Source organism: Polyodon spathula, chromosome 33 (assembly GCF_017654505.1).
Source record: "Polyodon spathula isolate WHYD16114869_AA chromosome 33, ASM1765450v1, whole genome shotgun sequence".
NCBI lineage: Eukaryota > Metazoa > Chordata > Actinopteri > Acipenseriformes > Polyodontidae > Polyodon > Polyodon spathula.
Window position 1 is genome coordinate 2428661 of NC_054566.1, and position 23840 is coordinate 2452500.

General features: G+C 35.4%; 1 protein-coding gene across 1 annotated transcript; it reads right to left on the reverse strand.

Annotated features, from left to right (window-relative positions):
* Positions 1–5887: 5887 nt before the first annotated feature.
* Positions 5888–21072, reverse strand: LOC121303513 (LIM/homeobox protein Lhx2-like). Its single transcript, XM_041234241.1, has 5 exons — positions 20019–21072; positions 17359–17561; positions 15444–15826; positions 10119–10324; positions 5888–8225 (listed from the first exon to the last, which is right to left on the reverse strand). The coding sequence occupies exons 1-5, from the start codon at positions 20226–20228 to the stop codon at positions 7935–7937; spliced, it is 1293 nt and encodes a 430-aa protein (XP_041090175.1). The 5' UTR covers positions 20229–21072; the 3' UTR covers positions 5888–7934.
* Between the last annotated feature and the right edge of the window lie 2768 nt (positions 21073–23840).

Here is a 23840-nt window from a genome sequence, read left to right on the forward strand (position 1 = left end):
TAAATCACTTTCTGATTTCCACATTATGCATTCATCGTAGTTTTTTTTTTTTTAATGTAACAAAAAGTAACCATGTTATTTTTCACATAAAATTTAATCTGTTAACTCATTTCATTATCTGTCTGAAAAAGGAACCAATTCAGTTACACGCTGCTGAAAAATGTGTTGTTCCCAGCAATGGTCGTCAGCCTGCTGTGGACTTCATCATGGCACACCAGTGGCTTCCCCCTCCAGCTTGCTGTGGTCTTCATCACAGTGTACAGTGGCTCTGCCCTCGAGGTTGCTGTGGTCTTCATCATGGTGTACCGTGACTCCCCCTCGAGGTTGCTAGTCTCTCCATCATGGTGTGCAGTGGCTCACCCTCGAGGTTGCTCTTGTCTCCATCATGGTGTACGGTGGCTCCCCCTTGAGGTTGCTCTTGTCTTCATCATGGTGTACAGTGGCTCCCCCTCGAGGTTGCTCTTGTCTCCATCATGGTGTACAGTGGCTCCCCCTCGAGGTTGCTCTTGTCTTCATCATGGTGTACAGTGGCTCCCCCTCGAGGTTGCTCTTGTCTTCATCATGGTGTACAGTGGCTCCCCCTCGAGGTTGCTCTTGTCTCCATCATGGTGTACAGTGGCTCCCCCTAGAGGTTGCTCTTGTCTTGATCATGGTGTACAGTGGCTCCCCCAGTCCCAAAACACAAATCAAAACAAAAATTATAATCCAACGGGAAGGATGCATCCGTTCCTCATTGCAGTCAAACCCTGCTATAAGCAATGGCCTCTCTCTGTAGTTCAAAGGGAAAACACACACAATTAGCTTGACTGCTGTTTTGTCCTGGTCAGCATCCTTCTCCACAACGTCTCCTCACACACCATCAGAACTCTGATCAACGCAGTACCCATCTACCACGTCCAATCGTTATTCGATTGGTATAATGGAAAAACCCAGACTTTAATGGTCCCACAACTCGAAACACCTGTGTGACTGCCCTTCGCAAGATGGCTTGGGTAAGCCGACTCTTCTTAAGGTGGGTTCCATCTTGGTGGGGACTTGCAAACTGACACCTCTAGCACCATCACCTGTCGGGAGGCTAGTTTTCACCCCACCTTCTGACCTTCACTCTGTCACACCAGGATAGTGTTTTTTTTTTGTTTCAACCAGTCTTTAAAAACAATTATTATTATCAAAGATTGGTGATTTTAATAGAGCAGTTAAATTAATTGGTCTATGATGTCACCGTCGTGGAGTAAGACAATTATTAATGCACAGTCAAGTGATCTTGTTCAGCCAATCACAGCACTTAATTTTATAAATATATATGTATATTACTCTTTGACAATGATTTGTCATGTAGGAATACTGTACCTTGTTAGATGTGTAAGTTTTCCAAATATGTCTAGTACTATTTAGACAACTTGGTATGATGGGTGTCTGAGAATGTCTTTTCAATTAGTGCTCTGTTATCCTCAGCACATCATCGAGTTCTGTTCTTACAAGCCTCTGGCACTCATATGGGTACAGAATTGAGTGCTTTCAGCACCAAGAAATTAGTGTTAGTGTTATCAATACCATTTGGGATTTTATACACTTCACTTCAGAAATATTGCATGTTTGACCTTCATGCATCTGTAACCCAAATTCCCATTTTATAGAGTCTTGTCCCTTTGCCATTAACAATCTGCAAGTTACATGAATATCAAAATGCATTAAAAAAAGCACACTTTGGAAGAATGTTTTTTAAATAATTCATGAGTTCAAGCTTTGCATAGTGCCCAATGTCTGTAAATGAATGTTGTGTTTGTCTTTTTAATTGCCTCTCCACATTGACGAGATTAAAACTCATGTCTCGTAGCTACTGCATGCCCCATTAAAGTGCCCCTATAGTGGGAATCCCAGAGTAGCCTGAAGATCAACATGCTGTATAGGCAATGTGTGCCACAACACCCTTGGCTTCCCAGCTTACCAGTTTGTATGTCATTACTGGTAAGGTATGTGAATTGATTTGGAGGTGTTTTTCTGCTTTAGGTTACACTTGTTATTAAAATAATTACAGTAAAGTCACAGAACAGGGGTGACATGATGAGTTCCGTCAGCAGACAGTAAAGAGGGTTGTGTAACGTTGATACAGTGCCTGTACCGTGACTAAAACAGCTCAGTTTAAGACATCTTCAGCATTGAAGCACACACTCCAGCATCAGCTTCACTGCCAGGTCTGGCTTGTACACTTACTTCATTAATAATCAAGATTATAGATACAGCAGTACATAGACCTATTCACAAACATCACAAAAGGATGGAGAACGCTTATGTGTGTGTGTGTGTGTGTGTGTGTGTGTGTGTGTGTGTGTGTGTGTGTGTGTGTGTGTGTGTGTGTGTGTGTGTGTGTGTGAGTATGGTGCTATACTTGTTAGTCTTGCACTTCTCCTCGGGCTATCTGAAGAGTGAAGTCGTTTACGACCCAACAGCAAAATGAAATCCAAATGTTACCCATGCACAGAACTGCATACAATGTAAAAAGCAATGTAATTTAGCAAAATATTAAAAAAACACAGTTTCCAGGATTAAAACAGTATCTAAAGTCAGTATTCAAAATTGCAGAATATAGTGCTCGATGGGCTTTGTATCAGGAAACTGGTGACAGAGTCGGAAATCGTGTGTGACGGGTAAGAGCATTAATTTGTGAAATATATATACAGTAATAGGGATTGGTTTTATTCTTAATACAAACATAACTGATGTGTATCTGAGAAACGGATATCCGAGTGCAGACTGTGAACCTGTGATTAGACAAATGGGACTGGGATCTTTTGCTTTCCTTTTCTTTTTGTGCGCCAGGTGATCAGGTTTCCTGGATACTCCTCACTGAGCTGAGTCTGGACTCTGTCAAATGGAAACTTGTGAATATGATACTCTGTTCAGCTAGAAAATGGGGTTTATGAGTGTGAATCTTAGACCCTATCTGAAGTTGCATTTCAACATCATTACTTTTAGAGATGTAAATATGTTTCCGTTGGAGAGGCCTACTTTCATTTTTGGAGATCTTTCCTGGAACTGTTTTTAAAACCTTGCTTACAGCCCCTTTAACTGAGAAACAGCATGGGATATAATATGAAAGATAGGTCTTCAGCTTGTGTTTCTAATACTTGTAGCATGTAAACGTTCCCTCGGTAACCAACTGTGGTTACTTCATTATTCTACAGTATACATAGCCACTGACCTAAATAAGGCTGTCCTGTAACCCTATTAATCCTGCTGCTGTAACACAGGGCTGTTTTATTGAGCAGTATATTAATATCAATAAACGCAATGAAAAATATGATGGAAAAGAGTCCAGTCTTCAAGTAGGTTAAAGCTTCAGGGCAAAGGTATTAGATCATCGAAATACACCCCTGTAAAAAAAATATGGTTATATAACACTATGTAACACAATTTTTGTTCCTGGGTAGTAAGTGTTATTTCCTAATTGCTTATGCCTCAAAAGTATAGAACATGGCTATTATTCCCCACAAACTTTGCTTTTGTGACCAGGACAGTGATATTTCAAAATATCACTATTTCCAATGGGAAAATGGGCAAATGTGGGTCTTTTCGTTCACATAAAGTCAGAAAAAAACAACATATGAATCCAAATGAACATGTATTTATACTAAAGTAATACAAAGATGACTACAAAAGATTTAGAAGTATTCACGGTATAATTGTAAATCTCGAAACAACTACTCACTTCTAAATCTTTTGTAGTCATCTTTGTATTACTTTAGTATAAATACATGTTCATTTGGATTCATATGTTGTTTTTTTCTGACTTTATGTGAACGAAAAGACACACATTTGCCCATTTTCCCATTGCAAATAGTGATATTTTGAAATATCACTGTCCTGGTCTCAAAAGCAAAGTTTGTGGAGAATAATAGCCATTTTCTATACTTTTGAGGCATAAGCAATTAGGAAATAACACTTACTACCCAGGAACAAAAATTGTGTTACATAGTGTAATTAAAAATATTTATTCTGTGAGCTCTGCTCTATCAATTTAAACTAATAAAATATCAACATGCCACATGTTTTTAATTGTTAATAAGATACTTGTTATCAATGGATAAACAAAACTGTTCCTCTTAAAGGAGCTGAAAAAAACTGTAGTCAACGTTCTTACTTCCTATTAGTGTGAGTAACTATCTCTGGCCCATCTCATTATTTGCGATGAAGATCTTTTCATTAATTTAGTGATTTTTTTTGTATTTTGTTACTTTAATTTTTAAAAACAGATTTGCAAGTAGATAATATGTATCAGGAAACAGCAGCATCTATAGCACTATGAGAAAGTCTTTTTCAGTGTCTTCCAGCCAAAATGTTTGCCATATAATTGAAATAGTTTATGTTTGTACTATTTGAGTATTTTATAGTGAATCATGTAATTGGGTTGTATTTGAAATGTCTGAATATCCTGAATTAAAGTATAAAAAACAGGCACAGACTTGCAACACAATGGGGCCCAGTGTTAATGTGCTAATTAGAGGTTACACAGTTATTACGTGTACATGCACAAGGAATCAATGCTTTTGTAATTTATTCTTTTGAATTCGAAAACAAATGTGCAGGGTTTACATGCAAAACTTAATCAGTGCTTCTGAAACCCCAACACGATTCCGGCTCAGAACTGGTTTACATGCAAAACTCAATCACTGCTTCTGAAACCCCAACACGATTCCGGCTCAGAACTGGTTTACATGCAAAACTCAATCACTGCTTCTTAAACCCAACACGATTCCAGCTCAGAACTGGTTTACCAAAACTCAATCCGTGCTCCTGAAACCCCAACACGATTCCAGCTCAGAACTGGTTTACATGCAAAACTCAATCACTGCTTCTGAAACCCAACATGATTCCAGCTCAGAATTGGTTTGCATGCAGAATATAACCAAGAAGTGTTAATACTTTAAAATACCAAAGCAAATTGGAATGTAATTATAGAAATAAATTGTATAGTTTATCGCTCATACTCTCATACATACATGAATACATACATTTGTTTATGCTGAGTATGATTTTTTAAAACCATAATATATGTCGATTTTATTAGATGTCTGAGATATATGTAATGTACACAAATAAAAACTTCAGGGGAAAAAAAATCTCAATGTTCATTTTTTATGTTTTAACAGAACTAAGTACATCAAACGTGGAACTGTACAAGAACATGACGACAACAATATGAGTGCTAAGTAGAAAGTGTTCAAGCATTCAAGACCAGCAAGCTCTAGACAATCAAACAACATGACAGCAAAGAAAATGTGGCCAGAAGAGGTACGAAGCACGAGGATGACACCCCATCCCTTAACAAACTTTCTTTTGTAACATACTTTCTCTGTCTATTTCAAAAATCCCTGATTTAGTTTTTTCCATAAAAAAAGAAAATTATTTTCTTCATCCTTTGTGTTTTAATGTCATGGGATCTAAACAGAGGCAAAATTGACTGATATTTCATTCTGTATTTTTAATAAACAGCTTACCACCCTGTTCAAGTTGGGTTTTTGCACAGCATTGCTTTCTGATTTATATTCTGATCCACATTTCCAGTGAAGCATTAGCTCATTAAATATACGTGTCCAGCAATATACCTGTTGTCTTTGTAACCCTAAGAAAATCAAATGCATTGAAACAGTGCTCTGTGAATTCTGACCTTAATCAATTAGTTCATCCAGGTTTCCGTATGTTATTCTATACTTCCTTGTATAAACTGAATATATATATATATATATATATATATATATAGATATATATCTATATATATATATATATATATATGATATATATATATATATAAGTAATTCAAATAATCTGATAAACTACTTGAATACTCAAGATTTCTGTAACTTTATTAGGTACTAAGCACCTTTAATTCATAAAAGGTTTTGTATTAGATTTGATTTATATTACACTACAGCCATTGAGATTACAGGCTAATTGTTACAAAGGTCAGATTTTTACATTTAGTTTTTTTTCTGTTTTGTGTTGTAAAGATACAAACAATCTAATCAGAAGATCCGTTTTGTTTATAATTAAGAAGCGCCAGGGCCATGAATGGGATCCAGCAGATACATGTATTCAGCTATTGATTTAACTGAGGTATAGTGGTCAACATTAGAGTTGAAATCTGTGTAAACTGAAGATATTGAAGAAATACATCAGCATGAATTGGGACTGGCTGTGTGGAACAAACTGCTCAAGGTAAAATGGTTGTTAAAATGGTTGTTTTCAAATGAAAACCCTATCATTTCCATTGAATTCCTTTTGTGATTCTCAAAGGATGCTTAAATACTTTAAATAAGCTGTCATGTGTGCTCTTCAAGTAATGGCTGTTTCACACTGCAGGCCTAAAAGGGTAATGAGGAATGTGTCCTTTTAGAATTGGCATTGCCTGTCCAAACAATGCATCAACTCATCTCCCATTAATAGTTCAGAAAGGACCTGAATACACCTGAATCAGGCAGTCCGATGAGACACAATGGGGACTGTCTGATAATCAGTGATGGACCTAAACTTGTAACTTGTTTTAATTGTACCCTGTAGGAGTGCCAGCAAGGTTTTAAAAATCTATTTTCTTATGAGCACGACCAATATAAACACGTCCCCATTCCTTTTTTGAAGATCTTTTAGTTTTATATATAGATGAAAAGATGCTGCTGCTTCCTGGTACCGAATCATGTGCTGTAGTTGAAAATCACTCCAATGGTCTAGCTGTAAATAAACCATGTGACTTGCTGCAAAGGTGCCAGGATGCAGCAGTTTACATAGTAGTATTTAAAATATTTGTTACTGAATTAAATAAAAACAACAACCAAATGATTTTCATTGCAATATAAGTGGTATCAGAAATAATGTTAATAAGAAGCAAAGAATAGATTTTAAAGCATTGCATAGCACAAAAGAATTGTAACACTAGAGTACTGGCAGATTGAAAGACATTTACCACTCAACATTGCGGCCACATTGCCACTTACAAAATCTTTCACTAGTGTATTTTTATTACATTTAGTCAAGCTGATAACGGAGGAAATGCAAGCTGGATTCATTTAAAGGGTGGAGGCATTTAGATGTACCGCAGTTTTAATTAAAATAGACCCTCATTGAGATACAAACAGTCAAGGCCCACATTCAAAAGAAGAGATCCTCAAAAAATGTTACAGCGTTTCGGAAGGAAACGGTTTGAATTGTTCCGCACTTACCAAAAACGTGCTTTCCTTTCTGAGAACCTCATATTTCAAATATGGCTAATCAATTGATTTTTATTTCTTTTCAAACCACTGTTTTTACAACCAGTTGTTACCTTGACTGCAATATTACTAAAAAAAAAAAAAAAAAAAAAAAAAAACACATTTCTATTTATCAATCTTTATGTCAAATTCAGTCCATCCTAACTTTGTGCCACGAAACTAGAGAAAGATAGATATTCATTTCCAGGTAAACTCCATCATCTGTTTGCATTGGATCAGCCTTTAATTAAGGTATTCAAAACCAGAACAAAATATTACTGGTATGCTTGGAGAGATTTAGAAGAAATCAATTTCCTGCGTTCAATTCTGATCATGAAAAAGTTATGAAGTATCCAAAGTATGTTGATAAAGACAGTGTATAAGGCACATGACAGTCTTTGAAAATACACAATAATTGAGCCAACTTTTTCTTTTTTAAATACCTATTGTTCCCTTACTCAGCCCACAAAACTGCACAGTTACACACATGTTGTGTTGAATTTTATATCCAGGATCGGTTCAGTCTTCATCACTCTGTAAACATGTTGTCGGAGCAAATGAGTTGCTGCGCTTCTCAAATCAGATCTTTTAGTGCTGTCTGTCAGTCAGTCAAACAAAGGGTCTAAAGTACACTTGGAATAAAACTACAAATTGTTTATTTTGTTTCCATAGGAACTGCGAATAGAAGAGACATCAGAAGAGACTCGTGAGGGTAGTTTGTGAGGGGCTGCGGGATTCGTGAAGCTCCAGACTGCCAGGCACTGATGTCAGGACCGACGTCACCGTTGGCATGGTAGGATTGGTTAAGTCAGTTAAGGTAGTCGGGGTTCTTGCAGGGCTGAGGGAAGCGTTCGAGATGTCTGACGCCGGTCCTGAAGGGGTCCCTCCTGGGAGTGTTGACCCGTCCAACGCTTTGTCCACCCCCGTGTTTTCCTGTCGTAAAAGGTTCCGTCTGAATTTGGCTCTGGCATTTTGAAACCAAACCTGAAAACCAATTTAATGTGATATTGTACCAAGTGTGATTGACTAGATTGGGACAAACAAAGAAAATGCTTCAACAATATATCAGAATATTAAAGCTTTGCTTTCACTTTAAGGAGGTTCCATTTTTTTGTTTTAAGTTTCCAATTTGATTTTAGTTACTGCTATATATATATATATATATATATATATATATATATATATATATATATATATATATATATTATATTTTTAAACAATATGCTTTTAACTTCATGGTTTCGTTTTCATAAATTGTACAGTACCAAAGCATGACTATTTTTCTAACATGTGACTGTAAAATTACTTTACGAAAAGATTGTAATGACCTTTTGACTATTAAACTTTTGGCACAGGAAAACTGATATTTGCACATGTGTAATACATAACCTAAACAACCGTGCTGATTTGTTGTTGCGACGAAGACATTTTAAAATAAATTTAAATGTCATGAGCTGTACTCGTGATGTGACGTCGCATATATATATATATAATATATATATATATATATATATATATATAATATATATATATATATATATTAAAACAAGTTTGTTATACAATGTTATACCATTATGTGAAATAGCAAATTTCTTTTATGAAAAGTAAACGTTTGGTAGCACTTTCTTTTTGAAATAAGAAAAAAATATATTTTTTTTTTATAGGAAAACTACATAATTTATTAACATACAAATTACAATAGGTGAGTTTTTATACTCATGGTTTTTCTTGGCACGCACAAGAAATTAAAAAAAACTTGGCACATACACTGTCTAGTATTTTTTTTCTAATCTCAGTGACTGGCGGGTATCATGCTGCTCAAGTATAAATTTGATAAATTACAAGAATTTGTTTTATTTTATTTATTCAGCCGATAATCATGATTATCGTGATAATTTACAGACGATAATCGATAGCTGAAAATGTCATTTATATAATATAATAATATATTAATATATATATATATATATATTTTAGTTCAGTGTAAAACGTTCTTTAGGGTGTACTTTCCTGAATACTAATCTATACATTAATTGCTGAGCAAATATTAAGGGGCAGGATTTTCATATCATTATCAATATACATATTTTAAAGCAAGGACAAAGTTTGACCCTGAATTTTTTTAAGGCTTTTAATGAAGCCATTTAAAAATTGTAAAAGTGTAGTCAAACGATCTCAACAGTAGAGCAGCACAGAGCGATTACTATATTTTTCAGACAAGCTCTCCGCAGGTGAAGGTTACTGGGGTTGATTGGTCTATATTACAATTCCAGATGAAATGAGTAAAGAAGCTGCCTGGGTTTGTGTGGATTGCTGTTCTCCACTGAATCTAAGAAAAGCAGCGATCATCACAAACACAAGCAACTGTTTCTTCTCTTCACTTCACTTGGAATGGTAAATTAGCCCAATCAATACCAATGACTCTCACCTGTGGAGAGCTTATCTGAATAATCGCATCTAAATCAATAATTAATAAAGGCCCCAAATCAAACACCCCACAGCTCAGTGTTTTAATTTCTAGCTCCAAAAAGGTTAATAATTTAATGACTTAAACAATGGCAGCATTTCGATCTGCCACTGTTTTGATCAAATTAACAGACCCCTTTAAAGTCTAGAAAACTTTGCTTCTAAAATCTATCCCCTAGGCTTGGACTACAAGACTCATTTTCTTGACAGTGCATCCTTTCGCTAATGCAAAAAGCACATTAACAACCAACAGGAAATCTCTAAACTATGTTCTATTGGATTTCAGTAGCAGATATGTTGCTTACACAAGGCACTAGATAGCAATCAAGTGAAAGGTCTACTAGGTTTGACAGCACATTAAAGCATGCTGGTATTTGAAAGAAGTTTAGCTGAATGTTTTGGGGTTCTCACCTGCAGCACTCTTTTTGTAAGGCCTGTTTTTTGCGCTAGCTGCTTCAAGTCCTTGGCGTCAGGGTTGTGGTTAATGGCAAAGTAAGACTTCATGGTGCGCAGTTGGTGGTGCTTAAAAGACGTCCTCATGCGCTTTGTCTTCTGATTAGAGGTGTATTGTGAATCTCTGTCCAAATGATCCCCATCGTTCTCGTTGCAGCTCAGAGCTGCAAAGCAAAACAGAACAAACGCTATGCAAGCGGAACTCAAAACATGTTACAATGAACTCACTCACTGATATGATGGCAATTTCTCACTTTGCATCCATTTTAATAAGGGCACCATATCCCACTATGTTGTTTAGCATTATGAGATGTGATAAATATCAAAAGAAGATATTGATTCAATTAGAGAATAGACGCAAAGGATTACAAAATATTACCATGAAAATGGGCACAGTTGCCCAAGTGATACACTTGGAAAAGAATTAGAATGTGACAATAGACAAGTTCATTTTTGCAAATAAACCCCATAGTAGTTCTATTGAAGCTGAAATGACTTAGCTGATCATTGTATTGTTGGGTGTCACTTGTAAGCAAAGTTGAGTCTCTGGGACTGAACAGTTTCTTATCCTCAAGAGTTTGAGAATCTCATCTTTTGAACAGGGTCCTTAATGTAGCACAAGTGCTCAATCAGATTTTTAAAAAAAAACTGTTTGGAAAAACTGTTGTCCATAATGAAACACATTTTGCATTATTTTAATGCATATTTCGTATTTACACAACAGAACAATTTAACATAAAGATAAAAACTAAACTAGCCTGGTATAAAACTAGTGTTTACAGCACTGAAGTTATATTTCAACAAAGACCTACCCCATGCATTTACATAACAAAAATCTAATACTTGGGCTAACTAAATTCAAGGGCTTGCTTTGTGTTCTAGATGGTGGTTGTGATAGATAAATTGCTGTTATAGATTACCAAAAGCCACTGGGTATTTGAGATAATAATAATAATAATAATAATAATAATAATAATAATAATAATAATAATAATAATAATAATCCTAGTTACACTGAAAACTCTTTGAAAATTCCACGGTATACTGAATTTTGTCAAATCATATGACAGTCTAGCATAAATCAGGCACAAATACACAACCCTATACTGTTTAAGTATAACTTTAGTTAGAAAGTAGATATTAGCCAGCACTGCTGCCCCTTCAGAATCGTGTATGAATGACAACATATATTTGTTTGGAATTAATTTTCCAACCTAAATTCAATGAATTTACTAAAATGAAGAGATGGCTACAGCATACTGTATTCTATTTACAAAGTGACCAGTTTAAATTAGTATTCCACAGTTACCGAGGAACACTCAATTATTATTTTTATCACTGAAAAATAAATTACCCTGTATTTTTTGTATTATATTAGTAATTGGATTTCAGTATGTTATCTTAAATGTAACACGTGGGCTGTGTTATTTAAAAAAAAAATGTTAATGTTTATTACACAATCAGTTGCCTTGCTTTTGACAAACATTTAATTTCAATCATAACTGCATTCAGCGGTTGTTTAGGCTGCCATGCCTCAGTCAACCGCAAGGGGTCACCAAAGCTCTGAAGTAACAACACTTTCTAAAACATGAATGTTTTGTTCGACTAGACTTTACTGTAAAACCAATTTCAGTACAATAGTGAAAGAGCATATAATACTGCATTTAAATGAGTTTACTGAGAAATAAGAAGACGTGGTTTACAGCCCCATGCTGTGTACTCGTATCTACTAGAATTACTCGTCTGGTCAGTTTTTTGTGTGTTTAGCATCACGCATAGTTCACTGTATAACTGTGTAGTGATGCTGGAGTTAGCGGCGTCTCGCTGTTCATTTGCTATGGAAGTGTAGGGGTCGTGTGAGCTGCAGTTTTTCCTCTCGATTAAATCAATTCAATTGGGTTTAAGGGCTGGTATAGTTGGAAAAATCGTGGTTTTATTTGTTAAAGATCTTAAAACCAACGGCTTCTAAAGCTACAACTGACTTTGTCAAGAAAATTAAGTTGAATTGTTGTTGTAGTTGTTGTTTTTGGTTTTAAACTGATATTGTTCTGTCACAACATTTAAAATGTATTTTTTATCAGGTTTGAATCGTAAAATCTGATCAATTTAAGTATGTTTAATAACATTTTATGACAATGTCTAAATACCCAATCTATTGAGAAATGAAACTTGTAATGTTTCCAAGCTATATTATATATTTTTAATACAAACTAAATGAAATAAATAATAAAATAAATTTAAAAGAAAAAGCGGTCAGTTTAGAAAACATATTTGTACGAATGTATCATTAAGATAATAATAATAAAAACAGATTATATTAAATCAAATGCCTCTTTTGGAGTGCGTGCTATGTTTAATTCCATTTTTTTAAGTGTTTGCATGTTTTAATTATGTGATAAGAATAAATAAAAAAAATAAATTAAAAAAAAAAAAAAAACTGTGGACAGCTTGCTTTAATTTTGAATCACGTAAACGGCAACCGCGTTTTACAAGCAACACTTGGCTTTTGCACGGTTTCATTTAAAAACTAAGGCTTGCTAATGCCCATGTAATTCGTCTATATTATTCAAATTTCCTTTAATGATACTGGAGGGTTAGGTAATGGAATTTAATTGAACACAGCGACAGTGTTATTGAACGCTTTAATGTTTACTTGAGAACTTTTATTATCTCTATAGCCCGAATTACCGTTTGTTATTCTGTATTGTTGCGTTTAAGTATGTTGTTGTTAATAGGCGGTCTTCGTTTTGTGATATATTTATAATCAGAAAGTACATAACTATGTCGACAAAAATTACACGCGGGAAAAGAAAACGATTAGTATTCCGTTTGGTGTGTTATACTTTTCTTGATGCGTTTTATAAAGAATACGCCAAGTGGAATGATTATGGAAGTGAGTAATATTTATCATAGGCCTACATGTCATATTTCTTTTCTCTGTAACCTCCTATTAATAATGATACAACAAAATCAGTTTTATATCTGAACAGGATACCATATCCCTCTCTGTGGGAGGTTTATCGGTCGACTTCATAGTGGGAGGAATTTATTCACAAATCCGTACAGGTGCTCCAGTGTTCAACGCGCTTTCAGACATTGATTTACTGACCTGAAAACCCATCACACTGCAATTCCGCAAGTGAAAAAGAAATGATGATCACAGGAGCCCTCCTTTTAAAAACGAAATCTTTTTGAAGTTCCGGCTTCCTTTTGAGCAGTTTTCCACTTGTCAACCTCCATTCTTGTCTAAACTCCCCACGCCAGCTCCCACAGCTCGCTGTTAAGGTCGGGCTTGCTTGCCAAGGAAAAGCGGCCTATTTTAAGCAGAAACTATAGAATTGGCCTATGAAAGGGCTAAAACGTTTCCAGGAATGCCAACTTCCACAAATCTAGCTTTGTGTACTGCACACGTCCTAACCTGACGTTTATTTTTAAATCGAGGCTGTTACTAATAATGAATGAATTATTTTTTACTTTGTATACATTTTGTGAGCTAAGTTAAATGGCCTTAGAAGTTAACAAATTATCTTAATCTAGAACACAAATTGCCTCGGCTCAACACAACTTTGTGTTTTCCTACATACAATTTCACGGACGCAACAGAGTTTGTGTATTTGCTTACAAATATCGGTATTAGGATAGCCAAAAAAACAAAACAAAACAAAAAATTTACTCTACAAACTGTACAAACACTCTGTACAAAAACTCTACAAACTGAAAACTGTAACACAAAACCTAATTCGGCTATTTAGACCTATTGGAGATTCCTGTACTGTATATTTATTGGCTTGTCGGTTAATTACAAGATTGTAAATACTGTATCCAATATGTTTAAATAAAATGTTTTGTTAACGATGTGTAAATGCTCTTAAAAAGCGTTTCTAATGTTTCCTAACAGGCTGTCATAGTCTGTCATGTCTGACTTGGGTTTTTCATTTCGGCCATTAATATTGGATGAAGTATTAATTATCATTTATTTTTATTTATTGTTTTACTCAGTTTCACAAAGTATAGTCTATTTAAAGCTACAATCTATGTACAGATTAAAAATGTTAATAAAATAGATTAAATTCTGTAGCTAAATTTGCATCGGCTAACCTATTTATCTGATTGGAGTATTATTTTTATTTGTAAAGTTGTCAGCTGTGTTCGATCATTCTCCTGTTATTTCAGACAAAAACATCTGATCGAAAGAGCTCTGCCCCTGGCTTCAGAAATACTTTAACAAGCATTAAACAACCAAACAAGTATTGTTATATTAAAACAGTTATTTATATCTGCCGAAAAGCTATTTGGAACCGGAACACTGCAATTGTATGTTGACGACACGAGTAGTGGAATGATTCAATTATAATCAGTCATTCTGTTCGGAATTACTTTGCGAAAGAAAACGCGATCGAAAAATCGGTAGATTTTCAAATAGGCTAATATTAAAATAAATAAATAAAACCTGGGCATTGTACATTAAACAAACAAACACAACAACAAACAAACAAGTCTAGTCCTGTTTCAACTTTCAACTTAGTAACTATCTCAAGAAGTTATAATCTCAAGAACTTTCCTTACTGTGTGTTTTTTCACATATATATATATATATATATATATATATATATATATATATATATATATATATATATATATATGTGTGTGTGTTTGTGTGTGTGTGTGTGTGTGTGTGTGTGTGTGTGTGTGTGTGTGTACATAATTTTAATTTAAAACATTAGATTTATATCTAATACGAGCTGATTTTATCATTTATATTTCTGTTGTTTTGGTAAAAATCTCATTTTAATCCGGTATGAGTTCTGCAGTTTGTGCCTACACCTTTTAACATGTCTACAAAAACTGAGATACCAGTCAATAGAAGTCCTCTAAATTGCATTTTATAGATATTTAAATCGATCGAATATACCCCTGTGCATTAGGATAACACTAGCAGTGCTTGTAAACTATTGATTTTTTCAACATATCTGCAGGAATCGTATCGCCTCGTATAGTCTGCCACAACAAACTCATTAATTATAACCTAATAAAGGAAGGTGATCAGATCAATTGCTGTTTTTAGCCTTGAAATACTGTGACGTGCAACTTAGTGCCATCATTCAGCTTAATTATAGTCAGTTATTTTGCTGGGGTGAAATGGCGGAGGCAGCGCACTCTGCTGAGGTCACAGGTGGCAGACTCCTTCCTAACTTAAGGCCATATGAAGAAATTGACGTATCCTTCCACTACAACTAGTACCAACTCCAAACTCTTAAATGAAAGAATTGCTAGGACTCTTACCTGCGTTGTATGCCGCTAAATCAGCTCCGGGTCCCGGGCTCTTTCGTTTCCTCGGTCGTCCTTTTTGGACAGTGCCCACGCCATTGTAATAAGGCAGCCCGATGGTGTTGCCAGTCCCAGTCCCAAGGCCTCCACTCTTGTTAGAAGCTATATCCGAGTGGTTGAAATGAGCTTGATATTCCCCCTGAATGAGGCTCTCAAAGTGAAGCCGACAGTAAACTAAGTTGTCCTTCATGCCAAAGTGATCCCCGGTGGTCAGCATCTTGTTGCAGGTGGTACAGGTGAAGCAGTTCAAGTGGTACACCACATCGCGCGCGCGCATCACCATCTCCGAGGCGGAAATTCCAAGATGGCATCTGGCACACCTTTGCACCGAAAACCTCCTGCACAAAATGAAAAGGTTTTTGTAGAATCATTTAAAAAAAATAAACAAATAAAACATATTCGGCTGGTTTCACTGATCCTGATCACCACTAATATTGGACTAGTGACATTCTGTAGTCACAGATTAGTGCTAACCCATGACACAGATTTCGTGTGGGCCCTGGTAGTGCCATGGTAAACGTTACATGCGTTTTGGTACAACATTAATCTTTGCAACAGACGTTTAGATCATCTTTTTAATACCATATAATGCCTTGCTAACTGTGGAATCACGTGTACCTTTTCGTACGTCTAAATTCTCAAAAAAAAAAAAAAATACAATTAACACCAATATGTTTTTAACTTTGTTTCATTTTGAAAACTTGGTTTTAGCAAGTCTGATTATAATGTTATACTTACTAAAAGGTGCGTTACTTACACTTATTTTAAAAATGCCTTCTTTTTAGTTTGAATCTGTCTATCTAATATGCACAGCTATTTATCTAACTATCACAAAAAAAAAGATTAATGTTAATAGCGTATTAATAAACAACCACAGAGTATTTGTAAATTTGCGTATTTACGCATTATCAAGACACTTCGCTTAATAGTGTTTTTCACTTTGTTGTCTAAATACAATCTGAAGCTGATGATATGTGTGCACCCCTGCTTAAATTATAGATATAACGCCAAAGTAACAGATTGATATACTTCAACATTTGGAGGTATAGGTCTATAACTATGCTTGGTTGTAGAACAATATCCAGACCACGTTGTTCAATGTAACGTTTACAACATGTATAGCTGTTTTATTACGTACACTTTCGTTCAGTAATATTGATAATCAAACTAACACATGGCGAAATCGTTTAACCCAAGCGGTGGATATAACGCGCAATGAATCATGTGCATTATTCCACGTGGTTTTCTTTCCACCGTAGTCGCACAATTCGCAGCTTCAATAGCTTCAGCTTCAACTCCACCAGTTCCCTTTTCCTACTGCTATCTACTGCTAATCTACATTCAAGGTTCAAACCGTGTCTTTCTTTCTATAGAAAGGTGTAATATATTTAATCTAAAAAAAAAATAATGTTATAATTTGATTGGGGTCTATTACTTTAACCCTATATATATATATATATATATATATATATATATATATATATATATATATATATATATATATATATATATATATATGTGTGTGTGTGTGTGTGTGTGTGTGTGTGTGTGTGTGTGTGTGTGTGTGTGTGTGTGTGTGTGTGTGTGTTACATTTACCTTGAAACTGTGGAGTTGAAATCAGTTTACAAAAATTTTCGGGGATTGAAGCATAGCATTTTATTTATTTATTTTCTACTTTTGAAGCGGAAATGTAAACTGCCTGATTTTGTCATATTGCACCGAAATAAACCCTTTACTTTGCTCAAACCCCATTTCCATTTGCAGCATTTTAAAATAATTGAAACCCATAAAAACAGTTACTGTATTGCATTATCAACGGTGTGATCGTGTTTCTATTACTGGTATATGCGTGTATGGGCTGTGTTATACCTATAATAGTCCTCTTTGCAGTAAATGCTGCCGTCCTTGCTGAAGCAGGTGAGCTCAGACTCCAGGTTGAGTTTACATTCACAACACTTCAAACAGCGCATGTGCCACTGCTTATCTACAGCGAGCAGATAATAACGGTCTGAGATCTTCCCCCCACATCCCGCACACAGGGCGACCCGGTCGGTACTTATAGAGGGCATATTCTGCAAGAGAAAAACAAACAAACACACACACAGAACAACCGTGGTTAGCCAATCAGTTATGAAGGTTACAGACAAACAACTTGATTTTTTATGTTGCTCGACTAGCTGCTAATGCATTTAGTCACTGGTTTTAAGAGGCATAGTTTTGTGTTTGCAACATCCTTAACACAAAGCATTGCGCATGTACACGAGGCTACTTTCTTAGAATATGCAGGTCGCTTTTAATCATATACGCAGCTTGACAGCTCCCAAATCGAAGAGTAATTCATAATGTATTAATAACACACAACAGTCTGTAATCAACACCAGCATGCTATAATTACACAAATCAACGATACATCAACGCAGCTCTTCTTCGAGTTTCCTATAATTTACATCATATTGGATGTGGATGTATTCCTTGAATCCTTTATAAATCACAACAATTTTCCGAAAAGTCGGTATTATTTAAGTACATCGCTGCAAGCCTATATTTACAAATATACTGTGCTTTTTCAAAGCAGTAATAATAGTGCTTAGTAATAATAATAATAATAATAATAATAATAATAATAATAATAATAATAATAATAATAATAAACTTATCAGTTGTACTAAATGTACATATAAATAATCCGTAAGACAACATAATACAAAACATGTTCTCTGTATTGTTATGTCTCGCTATGACAAACAATAAAAAGAAACCGCTAGAATTTGAATGCAGTGGAAGCATTTGGATTATTATAAACACGGCTGAGACATACTCCAAGGCATCTGCGCAACAAAAGTCCACTTGGCAATAAAAATTTAAAAAGCAACAACGCTGTCTAACAAAACAATACTAAAATGATCGGGGGTGCGGGCTCGCTAACAAACTACACCGGGACTAGAACAGCAAGCATGCCGAAAACAAAAAAAGAGGTGCGAATCATTAAACCGGACTACATATCGGTTATATATGGCGATTTGGCCTCGCCAGAAACTATAAAAACGTAAACGAAACCCCATGAGCCACAGTAGTTTGACAACCTGCACAATCTGCCAAATTATTCCAGAAGCGAACGCAGACATATGTAGCACAACGAAGGCGAAGGTCAGGTTAAAAGAACACCACGCCACTAACCATGTAACCCGACAAAATAGAATGCACGCCAGCAGAATGCGCTTGGGGGAATCCCATTCTGTCTGTGTCGAATCTCATCCTGCTATTTAACGGGTCCAGCTCCCGGGTAACAATTCATACAGTAATATTGCCTGTTTGTTGCATGAGTAGAATTAAAATGCTGTACATACATATGATAAATAAATATTTTACTAACTAATATCACATTTAGTGGCAAATCGTTGGCGTTATTTATTGTAAGTTTATGCACACTCATAATCCAACAAATAACAGCAATGAAACATATTTAAATACCAATGGAGTCTCTAGTTATTAACCCAATTCTTAAACGCAATATTTTATTAACCTTATGTGTTATTTTATTAACCTGTTTCAAAGCGTTAATAAATTTGCCTAGGTTTTTTTTTTTCTGTTGTAATAGTTTTTTTGTTGTTTGTTTTTTAATGATTATTGAATAATATTTCAACTTTATATGCATGTATTATGTCGCGCCAATAACTAAAATATAACCGCAGAGTTTCAGTCTGTTATTTATTTTACTTTCTTTTAAAAGCTTATTTATGTGTATGTCAGAAAAAAGAAATAATTTAACAGAAACTCGCCTTGTTCACTGTCAATAAAAAAATAAAACATTTAACAGAAACTCGCCTTGTACAGTATGAACAAAGAAGCCGCTGTAAATTGATTAATGTTAATCGTGTAGGCCTATTATTATATTAACATGTTCCTACTTTCTTAAATAAATGTGCCACAATCGTCTCGTTAAAAGCCCTCTCGTTTTTTAATAAACTGCCAAAACAGTAATCTAATCTACTAAATAATAATAATATAATATCAAATAAATAATAATAATAATAATAATAATAATAACAAATTCAATCGCACAGATTTGGTTAGCACAATTTGAGTTACACAGATTATCCGGTTTAGAAAATAAGAAAACTTGTTTATTTACATCGATCTTATATCATTTGTAATTTGCAGTTTAAATATTTACTGTTTTCCTAATTCTACGACACTCTACATAAGGAATGTGTTTCTTAAACCAATGAATAGAGTAAAAACACAACGGCAGTAACTTCCTAGCACACTTAGCCATGTTTGCATTAGATTACAATACTATAAACGCACGCCCGTGAGGCGCTTGTTTTGGGGAATACTTGTGATAACAAATATCTCCCTAATACCCATGAAAATGGCCCTGCATGGCGCAATCTTTTGTTTGTTTGAATTCTTATATATAGATATATATATTATATATATATATATATATATTATATATATATATATATATATATATATATATATATATATATTTGTAACAAATTGCTTTTCCCGTCAGTCTTGCCTACCGTTTCGGTTTCTCCCATGTCAATAGCGGAACTGATCGTCGCAGAGTCGCTTTTCACTCGCCGGTCCAGGTCATCAATGACTCCGTGCATTTCGCCCCCGGAGAGGCCGTGGAAAAGCATAGCTGCGGCTGCTGAAGCGTGGAAATTACACGTGTTTTCGTCAGATCTGCAACGCAAAACTTCCATCAGCCGCAAACCTAACCCGTGCATTTATATCAGAGCCAACCCTGTCTCGTGTGTATCTTCCTTTAGTTCTGAATCCCGAGCCACTCAGTAAGTCAGGACACATTAAATAATACAAAATAATACAAAAAAAACGCGTGAAGAAAATTCTGTAACCTGCATCAACTACTCATTCAAATACATTAGTCAATTGCAATCGCAAATGCTTTTATGTTTGAGTTTTTTTAGTATCTGCATAAACTTATGTTCTTCATATTGCTTCTTGAAAAAAAAAGTGTTGGAAGAGTCTTGTAAAAAATCGATGCCAGCAATGGCAACTGATTCCAGCTGTTTTGAGCGATTATACGGTGATTACAGTTTCTGATCTCTTCAGAATCATCCACCTTGTTCATCAGATCATGTTTTGTTTGTTTGTTTGTTTTTTGTTGTTGTTTCTGCAACGTATCAAAACGTACCGAAGCAGCCTGTGCCTGTTAAAACCTCGCACTGAAAAGTAGCCTACAGAAAAACGGTCCCTAGAATTGTGTTCAACCGTGCAACCAGTCTCAGAAAGGCATTCTAATTATGGCAACCGAAAACCATAGAAAAAAAAATACTAGTAATTAAAAAGAAAGTCGAATGAAGTACAGCACTGCATCTCAGTGAAATTACTCACAGCTGTAACTGTCTTACTGCTTTACCCAATGAATAAAAAATAAAAAAAAACGAAAAATAATCAGTATTTGGATGCTTAGGCTGCGGACCTCTAAGGAGCTGTTGTTTTCAAAGAGGTTTTTCCTCCTGCCAGCGGAGCTGTGTGTGAGTAATTGGGAAGGAGGGGTTCTATACATTCAGTATGGATAATCCCCTTCAAGACATTGCCTGCTGCCTCGCTGCTTTATTCCTCGACCACGGTCTCCCGACCTGAGCGAGACTCCGCGCCTTTTCTACAGGGACCGCTACGTCACGCCCCCACAAGCGCTCCCATTGGTTTGGGATAGGTCACCAAATTCTTATTATAGCAACGTGCTATAGGGCTGTAGGTTTAAAGCGGAACTATATTTTATATTACGAGCTTTATTATTATTAAATAATAATAATATAATCAATATAATAATAATAAATAATAATTATTAGTAATATTCGGCTTGCATTTTGTGTTATTTAATTAAATAAACTGTATGAAAACTTGGACACTGTTGGGTATATTATTTGATACATTTAAAATATAAACAACGCTACAGTTAATTGTGACAAATTTGAGAGGAAGGTAATGTGGCTCTACTCGTTTGTCATGATACAGAGACAGCTGCTTATGGTTCAAATTGGACGATACCGGCACCAATATTCTATTGATATAGTGGATCAATACGCACGTGGATTAAATATGCAAAAGCAATTTAATTCCTGCAAGAATATCGTTGGTTAACCCACAGCCAACCCTTGTATTCTTCAACTAATTCATTTGATGAATTCTGATCTGGCGTGTTAGTGAATTCTAGCGGACGCCATTCACGATAGACCTATTGAATACATGGATGGGTGCGTGGAGTTGTTTTATTAAGCATATGTTTTACATTATGAAAACCATTTTACTATGTCCTATTTTATTTTTGAAAAGAAAAAAAAAGCCGCATTTATATACTTTTTTTGTAAATAGCAAATGAGCAAAACTAATAGAAATAATAATGCTTACATGGGCCAATTTAATTAACTCTTCTCTATTGGTTAAACTTTTATTTGCTCAGCAAATGGTAGATTGGAAAATGGAGAATGAAAACAAACATTTTCACTGCAGGAAAAGAGCGTGCCATATTTGGAATCTCTCCCGTGTATTAACGTGTGTGTGTGTGTGTGTGTGTGTGTGTGTGTGTGTGTGTGTGTCTGTGTGTGTGTGTGTGTGTAGCCGTATATTAGGCAATAATTGTGTTTGTTTGTTTGTTTTTATTAATATTACTTGCATTTGGGAATTAGCAGTGCTGTCTGAAGAATTAGAAGTGCTATGTGAAGAATTGATTTCAGTTTTGATTGACCGTTGTAGGTTTTTTTTTTGCTAATGAAAACCTGACTGCATTCAGTGAAAGTTTGATATAAACGCGTTCCGTCCTTAATGATTTAGTTGTAAAACAGCCAATAGCAGTGCAAAAAGCCATCGCTTAGCTGAAACAAATTAAGGTAGGCTAGTCTAATTTGGCGCCCGTTGACTAGACTGATTGAGCTTCTAAACCGCTTGTTTTAATGCTAGATGAATAATTGTGCTTCAGATTTTGACAAAGGGGAGTGATTCTGTTCTATACAATCTGACTGCCCCCTCTCTCGGAGTGTATCGTTCGTTTAAGACAGCGCGGTGAAGAAGAAAGGACTGCAGGTACCTTTGTGCTATTCGCTCCCTGGGGCTTAGCTCCCATCTCCCTTTCTTACCTGCACTGCTGTGTACAGTGTCGTGTTACCTTCAACGGTGCATTTCCCTGTGAGTGAACAATCCCGGAATCCCGTTCGACTCCCATATCATTTCTAACTTCTTTATGTTTTATAGGAGGTTATGCAATGTGTTGCTGAGAATAACTATGACTTCACCAGCACGGTATGATGTACCCGTGTTTCTTTTAACATATCTGATTATGATATGTGTAAATGTGTGTATTAGCCTATTGTTTAAGCTCCAATTGGCTTTGTTGCCACTGGCCCATCATTGGCTTTGTTATTATATCAAATATAATAATCATGTTTGTATTTAATTAAATTATACCTGCTTATTTTACATGAATAGGTATGCATAACAAACACTGTTCCTAATCATGTCCCGTTGTATTAAAACGACACGTTTCAATATAGGACCATTCCTTTTACGTAGCGGTTCTATGTTTTCAGACTTGAAGAAACTGTGTTTTTATAATGAAATCATTCGGCTATTAATGAGAACGTGTATACTTATTGCGTGGCACACACACACACACACACACACACACACACATATATTCAAACACATGGAATTGTAACATATGTTGCCACAGTTCTACACACACATACAGCATTATAGGTGTGTGTGTGTGTGTGTGTGCAGAATATTGTACAATTGCGCTGTGCAAAAATCACAGCATAACTGCATATCTATATATAGGTTTCAGTCAAACAGAGAAGGTAATTTAATAGATTTTTATTTAACCCTTTATCAGAGAAAAAGGTGACAGGTGAAGTAATCACCAGTCTCGAGTTACTCTACCCACCTTCCCTATGGCAACGTCACCATCTGAAGCACCAGCTGCCGCTTACTAGACAACTCGACACACAATACAGTACCCGCTCCCACCCACTAACCGTGACTAAATCCGAACAATGGAACACAACGCCTCCTTCAACTCGGGAATTCAGGTCTGTGATCACCCTGCCAGCCAGAGCCACGACTCGGGATGTATTTAATACCTTTAGATTCATTCATTACAGTTACAGTCACATTACAGCTTTATTGTACTTGACTGACGTATACTGTCACACACACACACACACACACACACACACACACACACACACACACACATATATATATATATATATATATATATATATATATATATATATATATGTGTGTGTGTGTGTGTGTGTGTGTATATATGTATATATATATATATATATATATATATATATATATAATATATATAT

Coding starts and splice junctions, on each gene's coding strand:
- LOC121303513 (XM_041234241.1), bottom strand. CDS start 20,228: ATGCACGGGTTAGGTTTGCGGCTGATGGAAGTTTTGCGTTGCAGATCT. Junction 17,562..20,018: donor ACATGGGAGAAACCGAAACG/GTAGGCAAGACT, acceptor TTTCTCTTGCAG/AATATGCCCTCTATAAGTAC. Junction 10,325..15,443: donor TTTAGCGGCATACAACGCAG/GTAAGAGTCCTA, acceptor TTTGCTTTGCAG/CTCTGAGCTGCAACGAGAAC.